Source organism: Chenopodium album, chromosome 15 (assembly GCF_948465745.1).
Source record: "Chenopodium album chromosome 15, dcCheAlbu1.1, whole genome shotgun sequence".
Taxonomy (NCBI): Eukaryota; Viridiplantae; Streptophyta; class Magnoliopsida; order Caryophyllales; family Amaranthaceae; genus Chenopodium; species Chenopodium album.
This window is the reverse complement of record NC_137848.1, coordinates 2,379,469-2,392,597: the sequence shown is the minus strand read 5'-3', so window position 1 is coordinate 2,392,597 and position 13,129 is coordinate 2,379,469. Positions and strand designations below refer to the sequence as shown.

The following is a 13,129-nucleotide window of genomic DNA, read 5'->3' as shown; positions in this document are numbered from 1 at the left end:
TTCATTGCAATTTCTTGCAGAATTACTAGTTACTATATTCTCCCTCCTTTGCCTCTTCCTTGGTAAATTTCCTTCAAAATCTCTACCTCTAGCTTACAAGTGCATTAAATATGGATATAAAAAGCTAAGTTGTGTGTCACAATTGTTCAATTCATTACTTAATTACCCTTTTTTTTTTCTTGTGTTTTTAAGCTGTTAAGGTACTCAACAATAATGGGGCAGTCATTTGGATGCTTTCAAGTGACTCAATCAACCATAGCAATCAAAGAAAAATGGGGAAGATACGACGATTTCCTCGAGCCTGGATGCCATTGTGTGCCTTGGTTTCTTGGTTATGAAATAAAAGGCCGTCTCTCCTTAGGTGTGAAGCTTAATGTTCGTTGTCAGACCAAAACTAAGGTTAATGTTACATACCAAATCACTAATCATATACTTTTATAACTATTTCAAATTCCTTAATGATTGTAAATCATATAGTTAAAAATTTTAAATGACATGAAAATTATTTTTATTGCAAATTCAATGGGCTATATGTTTTAATTTGGGAATGCAGTTAATTAATCAATATGATCTCCTCAGGATCATGTGTTCGTGACTGTGGTTGCACCAATTATATACCGTGTGATGAAAGAGAACGCGGCAGATGCATTTTATAAACTTAGCAACACCACAACTCAGATCCAAGCCTACGTTATTGATGGTATGTAATGTAAAATTATGTAACTGAGTGGATATAACACTAAATCATCTCATGTTTAATCTTCATATACTTGTACTAGTAATATAAGAAGCTTTAGAGTAACTTTTAACATGATTTTATTATTAAAATCCTCTGTTTTATATAACCGGTGGCCTTTCTGTTGGTAGTTGTTCGCGCTAGTGTGCCCAAAATGGAGCTTGATGCTGTTTTAGGGCAGAGGAACACCATAGCAAAATCTGTCAAAGACGAGCTTGGAAAGGTTTTATACTGTAATATAAATAGCTTATTATTGCATTTACAAGATTATTATGGTCATGGACTCATGGTACGTCGTTCAATATTTCTTACACTGATGATGTATATGCAACCCTTGTTTTTCAATCTGTCACCTCGCTCTAGACTATGTTAACTTATGGATATAAGATTGTTGATACTCGTATACTCGACATCGAGCCTGATGCTGAAGTGAAGACTGCTATAAAGAAGATCAATGCAGGTATATTATGCCCGGTAGAACTTCTTAAGGTTATTGTTACTATGTTGATTATGGTCACATGTTTTATACACTTCATTTATTATGGTCACATGTTTTATACACTTCACTTGTGATCTCTGATGTGGTTGCTTTCCTAAGACTTTTCTAGGAAGCTAGCTTCATCAAAATATCTTATTCCACGACCTCCTTAAATTAAAAAAAATAAATAAAATAAAAAATAAAGATATTCCACAAAATAGTTGCTACTCATTCATCTAATTTGATCAAACTATACAAGATATAACTAGAAATTTTTAGAAATCTAATAGAGCATAGTGCTCCATATCAGCGACAACTAGATGACCAAGCTAAGAATATAAGATAAAGAACTATTACAACAATCTATATCCATAAAATAGATAACTAGATGACTAAAATTATATTAGCAATCTCGAATTGATTATAATAGATATGAATATATGATGATTGCATATATTGGGGTCTAAGGGTTGTGCTAAAATTCTAAATTCACAAAATCTTACTCCATCTCTAGTCTATAACTTCTCCTACATGTATGATAATGCACGACTTTAATTACGGAGTATTATACGAAGTATTTATTTATGATTAATTTTAATAATCCAACTTTTTAGATGGTTTATAGATAGTAATCTCACATATGAGAAATTTAGTAATGACCACCTTTTTGGGGCTTGTGGTGTTTTGGGCGTAAGTGGTGGCTGGAGGTAATGCATGGTGGAGGACTGGAGGTGCTTTAGAGGGGGGTTTGCTTAAGGGAAGGAGAGAGAAAGTGATGGTCGAGAGGAGAAAAAAAGGATTTTTTAAATTAAAAAAAAATGTAGAGTAATTAGGAGCGGCATGTAACATACTTAACTTATTAAATCAATTATCAAGAATTGATTTAGAAAGACAGACGTAAAAAGTTGAATTATTAAAAAAAGTTATATATACCCGAATTTTTTTTTATTTAATTATTTTTTGCTTATTTTAAAGTCTTACAATATCATAAATAAATTGTAAAAAAAACCTTCCATATGTCGGAAAGTCGACCCCCGAATGGTCCTGATGGAAGGTCGCTCTCTAAGGCTCTAACAGGTCACTATTACTCGTAGTTTGTATGAATGTAGTGCCTAAACCACGCAATAAGCTCACAAAGGAAAAAATCCCGTTCTCACTTGGCCAGCTTGCTTTCGTTGTTATCTTTTGTCTCTATCCAAATAAATCAACAATAATTATATCCCATTCTACTTGATATTCTCCCATTTCTTTTCTGTGTACTCCGTACTTCTCTTCTTTTTCTGTTATTATCTCACTGCATATTATCCGCTTTTCGTTTTTCCTAGGTTTTTCTCTCTCTCAATTCCATCATCAAGGTACTCAACTTCGATTCCCTCTATCTTTTTCTCAATGCAATTTAATTTACCTTTCATTTTCTTCAATTCTTTGTTTAATTACTTCAATTTAGGGTTTTATATTGACTGATTTTGTGATTTTTTTGGAAATTTTCGAATCACTCAAATTTCGCTTAACACTAAGAATTTCTATTGAATTTCGAAATATAGCAAGTAATTGTGAATTGTTAATCATTTGAAACTGTTAGTGCTCGATAATAATGCGCGCTTTGACTAATCCAGGATATCCAGCAATTATGATGTATACTTCTTGTATTTTAATTGGAAGACTTGTTCCAATAAATCTTATCATAATTGATATTTTGACTATTATTAGTTAAATTGGATATTTGTTGATTTCTTGTAATGTGTTTGAATTTTCGCATGAGTTGTAAGTGGTCCTTATCGTGCTTTCCTAGGAATGTGTATGAAAGTTGGCATCGTTGTTGTATAATGTATACTATTCAACAAGATAAAAATATTTGTTTATGTACTGTGGATTGTTATATAGGGTGGTGTGTCTATACTTGTTGAGTCGTGTGTTCGATTCGTTGTGCAGAAGGAACCATCTATATGTCAGAGTATCGTGTTCTTATTTCGTTGTGCGGAAGAAACTATCTATTGTGGGTTTGAGTATTGTGGGTTTGTATCCTTGTACGGAAGGAACCATCTATCTGTTTGAGTATTGTGGGTTGTTTCGTTGTGTAATTGTTGCTTCATTGGTATTTGCTGTTGTTGATCCTGGTATTAACATTTCTAATGATTATTTTGTAGTTAGTAAATTTTGCTGAATTTTGTTAATTTGAGTGACATCATGTTATGTTTGTAGCTTTGTGTAATAAAACGAATTTCGTTTACTAGAGTGACCATCATGTTATGTTTGTACTTTGTAGCTGATTTTTGGGCAATGAAACTGTTTTCAAGTCAAATATAGCACGATACAAATGTGATCATTACAGATAATATTTGTCCATGTCAGTTCAGTTTGCATGTCTTGTGGATTGGGGACGGGAATTTAGATTGTCGGTTCAACCTGGGGATGGGATAGCTAAAGGCTAAAGAAAGAGGGACACTATTGCTCTTCGCTCTGTTACCATATATACAGGGACTGTATCTAGATACAACTGATCTAGGATCAACAATAAACTAAGTATATAAAGAATTGGCTAAGATGCCTTTACTATCCTATTAACGAGATCATAAGCAATGTCTATCTAGTATGTATAGTATATCAATGGAATTAAATGGCTTCCTTTAAGTTCTGTATGCTCCTAGGCAAGCTTTTTGAAGATTGGAACAGATTAGACATTCTGCTTAATTATCCTTTTCATTGTTATATGTGTTAGCTCTGGGAAATATGATATGCTTCTAGTAATACCTTCTCAGTATTTTTGTGTGCTTTATGCTTTCCTTTTTTTGTCCGAGTTATATTATTTGGTGTGGGAAGATAAGAGGAGTTTGTACACTTCTTTGTACCTAGGACCCTAATAGCTTTCTAAGCCTTGTGGAAGACTTTTGGCAATTCTTGATGCTTACATATTGTCATGTTGTGTGCAGAACTAAACTATGGGACAAGTTTTGGGATGCATTCAAGTGGCTCAGTCGACTGTAGCTATTAGTGAAAGATTTGGAAAATTTGAAGATGTGCTTGATCCTGGATGTCACTGTGTTCCATGGTGCTTTGGTAGCCAGATAGCTGGTCAACTCACCTTGCGTGTTCAGCAACTTGATGTTCGCTGTGAAACTAAAACTAAGGTTTGAAATCATTTTATAAGTCTAATCAGCATCATTTGCTACTTTATAACTTTGTATTCTGATAGTCTTTGAACTAAGATTAACAACTCGATGTCTCTTTTGAAAATGAATTGTTGATTTAGAGTGGCATGTCAATAACTTGTTCTTCAATGTGTTTCACAAAAAAAATACAATCCTTTCATAAAGTTATCAATGTGCTTTGATGCATGGATGCATTTCAAATTAGTATATAAAAGATACATGAGAAGTGAATAAACCTTGAGTTTATAATCTCTGAGGAAACAAACAAAAGAACGAACATGTCAATAACAAATTGATATTCAGCGTTTACATTTGCATTTGATAATTTACTTTCTTTCAATGAAGACGAGGGCACATTAAGCTTTGCACATTTATGATAATGTATAAATTGTGCTTATTTCCATATTTAATTTTCATCTTATTTTGTTTGCTCATTTCTCCTGCAATTTGTAACTACTTACTATTGCATCTCTACCATCTCTTTTCTTTCTTTTTTTTTTCCCCTTATTGGTATCTGCTTAATATATAACCTCTGCTCTTTGATATCTTCAGGATAACGTGTTTGTCACTGTGGTTGCATCTGTGCAATACCGAGCTGTGTCAGAAAAGGCTGAAGATGCTTTCTATAAGCTCACTAATACCAGGGAACAGATCCAAGCATATGTTTTTGATGGTATGTGTATAATATTGATTGAAGGGATATGGTTTTTGCTTGGGCTTCAGGTGGCTGAAAACAGACTAGCAATGCTTGTTCATTGTAGATTAATACTTTAAATAAATAACATGTTATTTTGCTTTTGTAATAAAAAGGGGATTTTTATTATTTTTGGCATTTTGATTGGGCTTGTCTAGTGATCTAGAGCTGTTAAATTATTCTCAAGTGACATGTTTTGATGCTTTTGTTAAAGTTTAATTGGTGCTGACTGCTGAGGCTTGGAATTTCTGTGGACTTGCTACCGATTTGCTTAGAGGCTGGCCTTTGGGTGGTATTTTAACTCTATTTTATAACTGTGCTAATCTGCACCATTCAATTTGACAGTTATTCGTGCTAGTGTGCCCAAATTGTACCTTGATTCTGTTTTTGAGCAGAAGAATGATATTGCAAAATCTGTTGAACAAGAGCTAGAGAAGGTAATCCTGTTTTATATAGGCTGTTTGTGAAGGCAAAATTGTTTAACAATGTAATATGTTTTTTCCTTGTGTTCATGCAGGCAATGTCAGCCTATGGGTATGAGATAGTTCAAACTCTTATTGTGGACATTGAACCTGATGTGAATGTCAAGAGAGCAATGAACGAGATCAATGCAGGTAATGTACCTTGGTTTTTTCCTCACTTCCTTATTCCCATCATTGTCTTTTGTGGTATTTCTATTTTCAAGAGCGTTTTTTCTCTCTTCCAACTGAATGAAAAATTGAGGTCAACTGAATTGTGGCTTTCCATTCATAATAGCTGCTCGAATGAGACTGGCGGCAAATGAGAAGGCTGAAGCAGAAAAAATACTGCAAATAAAGAAAGCTGAAGGAGAGGCAGAATCCAAATACTTGGCAGGGCTGGGTGTAGCTCGGCAGCGTCAAGCTATTGTTGATGGGCTGAGAGACAGTGTGCTCAACTTCTCTGAGAATGTACCTGGCACATCTGCCAAGGATATCATGGACATGGTATTGATAACTCAGTACTTTGACACAATGAAAGACATTGGTGCCTCGTCAAAGTCATCCTCTGTGTTCATCCCTCATGGCCCAGGTGCTGTTAGGGACATTGCGACTCAAATCAGAGATGGCCTCCTCCAGGCACAAACAATGGAGAAGTAGGATCAGTAGGATCCTTGCTTTTACCAAGTTTGTGTATATACTATATAGGTCCAGTATGAACTTCAATGGAGTAAATAATGTTCAGTATTGCTTGGTGTAGTATAGAAATCATAGATGGTTTAATTTGGCATTATAATGTTTGTAGCTTTGATCAAGTAACTAACATAACTTACTAGTTTGCCACACATTCTGGTAAGTGGTGTTGGTAATGTTTGTGGTAATGAAATTTATATATTTCACGGCTTTTTTAAAGTTCATTTTCTCATTGCTGCTTATATTACGCGGTTTTTTGAAGTTCATTTCTCGTTGCTGCTCTATACAAAGTATTAAGTTGTTATCTATGAAACTTTTGAGATTCTTTCTGTTGCACCCACTTCACTACTGATGAGCTTAGTATGAGCCTTTAAAACGGGATGATAGTTTGGTCCCACACACACAATTGACTAAAATCCTTAATCAATGGCAATTCTGCGTATACCTTTAGAGAAAAGTGAATAAATGGCAATTTGCAATTTTGAAGGGTGAATTTGACACTGCTTGGGGTTTTAGTGTGAGTATGACACAACTAATCTCATTCGAAATCAACATTATTTCTCTGGTGTAGATGACTTTAACTGTCTTCTTCACCAACATTTTAAACTTAAACACTCCACTAATATACCTTCCAAGTTTAAAAGTAGCCACCAATAACATCAGTTTGGTCAAGCTATCAAACAATTAGATACAATGTAGGCCATTTTTCAAAGTTATTTGTAGCACAGCTGGACCCTTACTCTCAAATGCTCAGAAAATAATTGATACAGAACAAGCAGATGAAGAGAAGATATGGGATAGAAATTAAAATAGGTAAATAAATAATACAGGGGGAAAAAAAGTCATTTACTTCCAAAAAAAAATCTCATCAGTGAAACTTGGCTCATAAAATCTCATCAAGTCGAGATTAAAGAATCCATAGACCAAGGGCTGGAAACAAAAGGCAACTGGTTCACCACCAGCTAGAATTATTTTTTACAATTGACCACCAAAATGACGCAAGTCAACAAACCCATGAATACATTCCGAACAAAAAGTTCACTACAAGTCTTCGCCTAATTATTTTCTCAAACAGAAACCATCAAGATCATCTCAACTGAAACTATCAAGATCATCAGGCACTTTTCAAGGCTTCAAAACCAAGCCCAATCCAAGTTTAGCACTCTTTTCAATGGCACTTGTGTCGACCTCACCGGAGAGAGTGACAATTGATTTGGGGCGCCATTCGTGCTGGATAAGGGCGCTTGCCTTTCCATAGTTGTTAACACGAGCCTTGACTGAAGTCAATGGGTCCAATGCATGTTGAGTACCAATGGTGAGTGTATTTTCATTACTTGAGAAACTGTGGTTCAGCTCTGCACCAACAGCTGTGTTGGTCAATGGACTAACAGTATGATAGTATGAAGCATTCAAGATGTCCAATTTGTCATTCCTGCAGCAACCCAAAAGTAACAAGGTTCAAAAGCAAATCCCCAGCTATCATATGATACATTTATTTACAGTAAAAAAAATAGAAAATGGTTAAGCAAATTTCAACAAAGTGAATCCAAGATTATTCCCAAGATCAAGGCATACTGTAATAATGACAATGGGCAAACAATATGACATTATTATTATAGGGCTGGCAAAAACTGACCCGACCCGAAAACCCGACCCGAACCCGACACGAAAAAAGCGGGTTAGGGTTGAGTTTTTCGACCCGAAAACTTAAATGGGTCGACACGAACCCGAACCCGAAATTAAATGGGTTAGGTTAAGGTTGAAAATCTCAACCCGAAAACGACCCACTTAACCCGAAAAAAAAATTCAGGTCAAAATCAGGTCGGGTCAACCCGAACCCGACCTGATAACCCGAACTAGTTAAAGTTAAAAAAAAAAAAAAACGTAAAAAGGCTTATAAAACCCCCAGCCCAGCCCAATTCCTAAAGAGGCTTCTAATGACAAAACCCTAAAATCTGATTGTTCCCCTCATTTTTTCATCAGCCGTTCCTTGGCTTCACTTCTCTCAATCTCTCTTAATTTTCTCTCTCCTCAAAAACCCTAAATCCCTTCACCATTGTTGAATCAAAGTTCTTTACCATTGTTGAATTCGACTACTTCACTATCTTCTCACTCTCATGTGGTATTGTACAGTTGTACTATTCTTTTCATGCTTTTTGTTCATAATTTATGAATTTATGCGAATTGATTTTGTTATTTTGTTAGTATACGAATAGATCTTGCTAATTTATAAATTTATGCGAAATTTCAGGCTACTTTAAGTAATTATGTGAATTTATCTTGCTAATTTGTGTTGATTTTTGTTGTTTATTTACAAGTATACGGATAGATCTTGCTAATTTATGGATTTATGCGAATAATTCATGCTAGTTTATGTTTTATGTGAATTTTTGTGTTGATTTTTGTTGTTTATATACAAGTTTACGACTTGATGTTGCTAGTTTATGGATTTTTGTTGTTTAAGATACATAGTATCGATTTTTTGCTAGTTTATGTATTTTTGTTGTTTATTTTGCTAATAAATTAATAATTTGCCAATTTGTGACTGTTGAGTGTTGGCAGGAAGTAATTATGTCCACCACTCTATGGATCCTCAATTGGAAATGCTTTGTGGATCAATCATGAAGCTTGAGATGCAGAACAAGAATGGATACGCCACATACAATCCTCTAATTAATGTTAATGTTATTTGAGAACTTAAATATTTGAACTTGTTTGGTTTGTAATTTGTTAGTACACTCTTGGTTTGTAATTGATAATTAGGTACCATAATTAGATTATGCTATTTGATTTTGGACTATCTGTTAAGTTGGTTTGAAACTTTGAAAATTTTGGCAGTTCACTTGTTTAGGTTAGTTTCAGACTTTCAGGTCATATTCAGGTTGAAATAACCTTATTTAAACCCAAAGAAAAAAAATCAGGTCAAATAAGGTCATTTTCAGGTTGACCCGAACCCGAAAAAATCAGGTTCAGGTTGAGGTTTTCAACCCGAAATGTTAAACGGATCAGGTTCAGGTCAGGGGGTAGCTGACCCGAAATCAGCTGACCCGAACACGAACCCGACCCGACCTGATCCGATTGCCAGCCCTAATTATTAATGCATATGAGCTAACAATGTGACATTAATGAATGAGTATGAGCTAACAATGTGACATTAGTAACAATATGGCAATTATTAGATCAAGACAGCTGTTGCACTTCTTTTATTTCTTTCATCTCTAAACAGCTAATAGTGCACGTGGATAAAGCAAATTATAATTGTATTACAGAAGCTACTTACAAGTTCACAGATGCAATGAGATCTTCATTGGTAAAGCTCACACCAGCATTGCACTTGGTGAAATTTCCAGAAGCAGTGTCAAATGAAAGGTCAGTACCCAAAGAAAGAGTACTGTTTCCAATAACACCCGAAAAGTTAACAATGGGGTTTGCTGTCAAACCAAGGCTCGTGCTGATACCAGCATATTCATGCAAATACTGGAGTTCAACCTGTTACCATGATGTATGATCTAAGCATTAGAACAACCATCCAGTATCCACTAGCTTCGGGGGGGGGGGAGAGGGGGGGGGGGGGAGAGGGGGGGGGAGAGGGGGGGGGGGAGAGGGGGGGGGGGGTGGGAGGGAGGGAAGGTTAAAAACTAAAGGTATTTTTACCTTGCCAGATCTCTGATCAGGAACACGAAAGCTGAAAATAGCCTTCAAGCCAGGGGCAGGCTCATCAACGGTAATTGTGGTGAAAAGCTTAAGATCAAAAGCAGAAGACAAAAGAAGTTAGAAGTCCAGTTTACCAGAGAATCCAATTTTTTTACAAGTAAATAATCTAAAAACAACAAGGCTATCTCCACCAAAATTTGATAATTAGCAGCCATAATACCTATGTAATCATGAATCCAGAATCAATTGGTAACTCAAATATACATATAGCACTCACATTGGAGTTGGTATCAACTTTCACGTCTGTGGTAATATTCTTGTTTACCAGCTTGGTGCTCACATCAGCCAAAAACAACTCACCCTTCTTCGTCCCAGTAGAAGTAATAGCCTGCAAGAAACAAATTAAAGCATTAACATTGAAACAAGCCATGCATTCTGATAAACCATTTCTCTACAATATAAAACAATAATTCAGCAATAACCTGCACTGCAAACATACATTTTAATTTGATTTCTTTAATCCTAACTCACAACCCTAAGAAATACAATGCTCTTCTAAGAAATGCAATGCAATTTCTGATCATATTACATTCTTTTCGCAATCAAACAAAGGGCAAACAGAGTTTACTCAGTAATGTCAATACTGACATAAGAACGATAATTATCCAGTCTAAAGTTCATTCCCTAGGTCCCATACACAACTAAGAGACACGAAACCTTCCATTTCATAACAAGTGCAGAATAAGAGACGATATAATAATCCGAAAAGGGATAAAAACAAAGCAAAACAAGGCTAAATCCCGTAACATTAATAGAGAATACAGAAGTCAACGACTACATTCAAACACGCATAACACACACTCAAACAAATATTAACCTTCTTTATAATCGTACATAACCCTCAATTGACTACTTAAAACTTATCCGTCACTACTCATTTGACAAGCACTAAACAGCTGAAACCCGAAAGCCATAACTAATCTCAAATTGAACCCTAATTAGAAATTACCCATCAAATTTCCCCACCTCAAGATTTTGCCCAATTACATAAACAGTCCCATCAATCCAAGATTGGCAAGATATGAATAATTTAAAACCTAGAAGCATCATTTAAACAAACCCTAAAACCCATTATAATCCAGCTCAAATTTCTTTAATTATTCATCATAAACCTAATCATTTCCCCCAGATAATATAAATAAGCACAAACTAATACGAAATCAAAAGCATCAAAGTCAAAAACTCAGAAAAATTAAAAGGGAGAAAGAAATAAAAATGGCGAAACTTACAACTCCATTGGCGGTGTAAGTGGTAAGTGTGAACTTATGGTCACTCTGATAATCCCTGTACAGAAGATCTACAACAGCAAACAAAAATTCAAAAATATAAAAACCCCATCAGAAATTAACAAGAAATTAACCCCAAAAAAGAAAGAAAGAAAAAAAAAATCAAAATCAAAATCAGAAAAGGAAAAATGAAGAAAAAGAAATGAAACCTCTAGCTTTTTTGCCGATGTCAGAGTAAAGTCCAGGACCCTTCACCATATTTGAAGATTGTCAAAGCTTAGAAGAGAGAGAAAAATGAGGGTTTTGGGTGGAAGAGAGAGAAATGGAAAAATGAGGAAGAAATGGAAAAATGAGAGAATCAAAGAATATTATGAATGCGCTACCTCTATGTGGTGCTGATGTGTAGTTGTGGCTGAATTTTGAATTACAAAAATAAATTAAATTGGAAATTGAAAACCCTAATGCAATCTTGACCGTCTGAAGTGGGTGTACCATTGTTGTGATACATCTAGCTGTCTATTCTCTGTGATCATATTCATGGCTGTATTGTGGGCCTTATGCCCTTATGCCACAAAAAAAAAAAAAAAAAAAAAAATAATAATAATAATAAATTAGGTGAATGCAAGTATGCAACTCTACAAGCCTACTGCAATCATACACACATTACACATTTTATTAATGCATAACTACCTCTCTATTTTATTACGGAATACTTTCTCCTACAACTCCGCATACAAGCATTTAAAAAATGGAGGGAGTATAGATTCTTCTAACTTTCTAAGTACTCTGTAATAGGGCTAAAAAAAAAAGGTATAAATAACGTACGAGTAAAACAGTAATATACTAAGAAGTGCTTTTTTTATTAGCTTTAATTCAAATATTTTAAGGTTGTGTTTGGAAACATCATATTCATTTCAAATGTCGGAATTGAATTTCAGAATTTGAAATCTTGATATTCAATTTCAATACTGTGTGTTTGGGAAATATCAGAATTTCAAATTCTAACTTATGTTTGGAGATGAGTGAAATTTGAATTAAGCAAATGAAATTACACTTTTAACTCACACAAATTTCCTTTTCTCTCTCCTCCTAAATCTTCAATTCCCAAATTTTAATCTTAAATTCCCAAAGTTTCATCCTCTTTCCCAATTTTTCCTTTCTCCTCCTCAATCTTAAATCCCCAAATTTGCTTTGCTTGCTGCAATATTGGTATCAAGTTGCAATGTTGGTTTAATGGAGGAGAAAGAAAGCTAGCGCGCCGCTTCAATGGAGAATTCATAGAGCTGCTGCAAATTTCAGAAATTGGTCGATCAAATTTCAGCCATTTTAAATATGGTACACTCTAATGATCGAGCAAGAAATTCGAATCTCAATTCAATGGGGGAGGGGCGAGAGAATTTGTGTATGCTTCAATGGTGAAAAACCCTAGGAGAGAGAAAAAAATTGGGGAAGAGGATGAAACTCTTGTACGACATAAGAGAGAAAGAGAGTTAGACTTTTTTGATAAATATTAGAATTTGAAATGACATGTTTAGGATTGGAATTTCAATATATCAAAATACTCATGTCTTTTTAATCTTGGATTTAGGCCAATTTCAATTCCCAAATTCTAAGCATATCCAAACAACATAATTGGGCAAACATGCCATAAAGGTAAATTGATAATTTTACCATCATTTAATCCAGAACTCTACCACAATAAAATATGTCAATGTACTTTGGTCATTTTGCATACTTAATCAAGTTTAAGAAATCAACTATTTATCAAACATTTATAGACTTATAGTCTTATATACAATAGCTAATACAATCAACAAGTCAAAATTAGCTAATATGATCAATTTTAACTTTTAGATTTTACTTTTTTCACCAAACATGACCTATAATAAAGTACTTTATTCTCTTTTAATTTTTTTTTTTCATAATAATATAGTACTTTATTCATTCCATTCTTAACGATAGAACAAATACAGTTTAATTA

At 34.5% G+C, this 13,129-nt stretch overlaps 3 protein-coding genes and 1 long non-coding RNA gene across 5 annotated transcripts; 3 read left to right on the top strand and 1 right to left on the bottom strand.

Moving 5' to 3' along the window:
• Window positions 1-213: 213 nt before the first annotated feature.
• Window positions 214-1,258, top strand: LOC145581559 (hypersensitive-induced response protein 2-like). The gene is made up of 3 exons (XM_081638570.1): window positions 214-399; window positions 580-700; window positions 868-1,258. Exons 1-3 carry the CDS (start codon window positions 214-216, stop codon window positions 1,107-1,109), a joined length of 549 nt encoding a protein of 182 aa, XP_081494696.1. The 3' UTR covers window positions 1,110-1,258.
• Window positions 1,259-2,418: 1,160 nt separating this feature from the next.
• Window positions 2,419-6,432, top strand: LOC145582674 (hypersensitive-induced response protein 1-like). Of its 2 annotated transcripts, none has more exons than XM_081639663.1 (6): window positions 2,419-2,569; window positions 4,145-4,342; window positions 4,916-5,036; window positions 5,403-5,494; window positions 5,575-5,671; window positions 5,814-6,432. In XM_081639663.1, exons 2-6 carry the CDS (start codon window positions 4,154-4,156, stop codon window positions 6,173-6,175), a joined length of 861 nt encoding a protein of 286 aa, XP_081495789.1. In that variant the 5' UTR covers window positions 2,419-2,569; window positions 4,145-4,153; the 3' UTR covers window positions 6,176-6,432. The 2 variants fall into 2 exon arrangements, with proteins under 2 accessions (XP_081495789.1, XP_081495790.1); XM_081639664.1 differs by lacking the exon at window positions 2,419-2,569 and adding an exon at window positions 3,123-3,331.
• Window positions 6,433-7,073: 641 nt separating this feature from the next.
• On the bottom strand, window positions 7,074-11,535 carry LOC145582672 (mitochondrial outer membrane protein porin of 36 kDa). Its single transcript, XM_081639662.1, has 6 exons — window positions 11,358-11,535; window positions 11,152-11,219; window positions 10,140-10,250; window positions 9,863-9,949; window positions 9,489-9,697; window positions 7,074-7,640 (listed from the first exon to the last, which is right to left on the bottom strand). Exons 1-6 carry the CDS (start codon window positions 11,404-11,406, stop codon window positions 7,334-7,336), a joined length of 831 nt encoding a protein of 276 aa, XP_081495788.1. The 5' UTR covers window positions 11,407-11,535; the 3' UTR covers window positions 7,074-7,333.
• LOC145582673 (uncharacterized) lies at window positions 8,163-9,008 on the top strand. The gene is made up of 2 exons (XR_014099924.1): window positions 8,163-8,330; window positions 8,771-9,008. It is a non-coding gene; the product is annotated as an uncharacterized LOC145582673 (long non-coding RNA).
• Window positions 11,536-13,129: the final 1,594 nt, after the last annotated feature.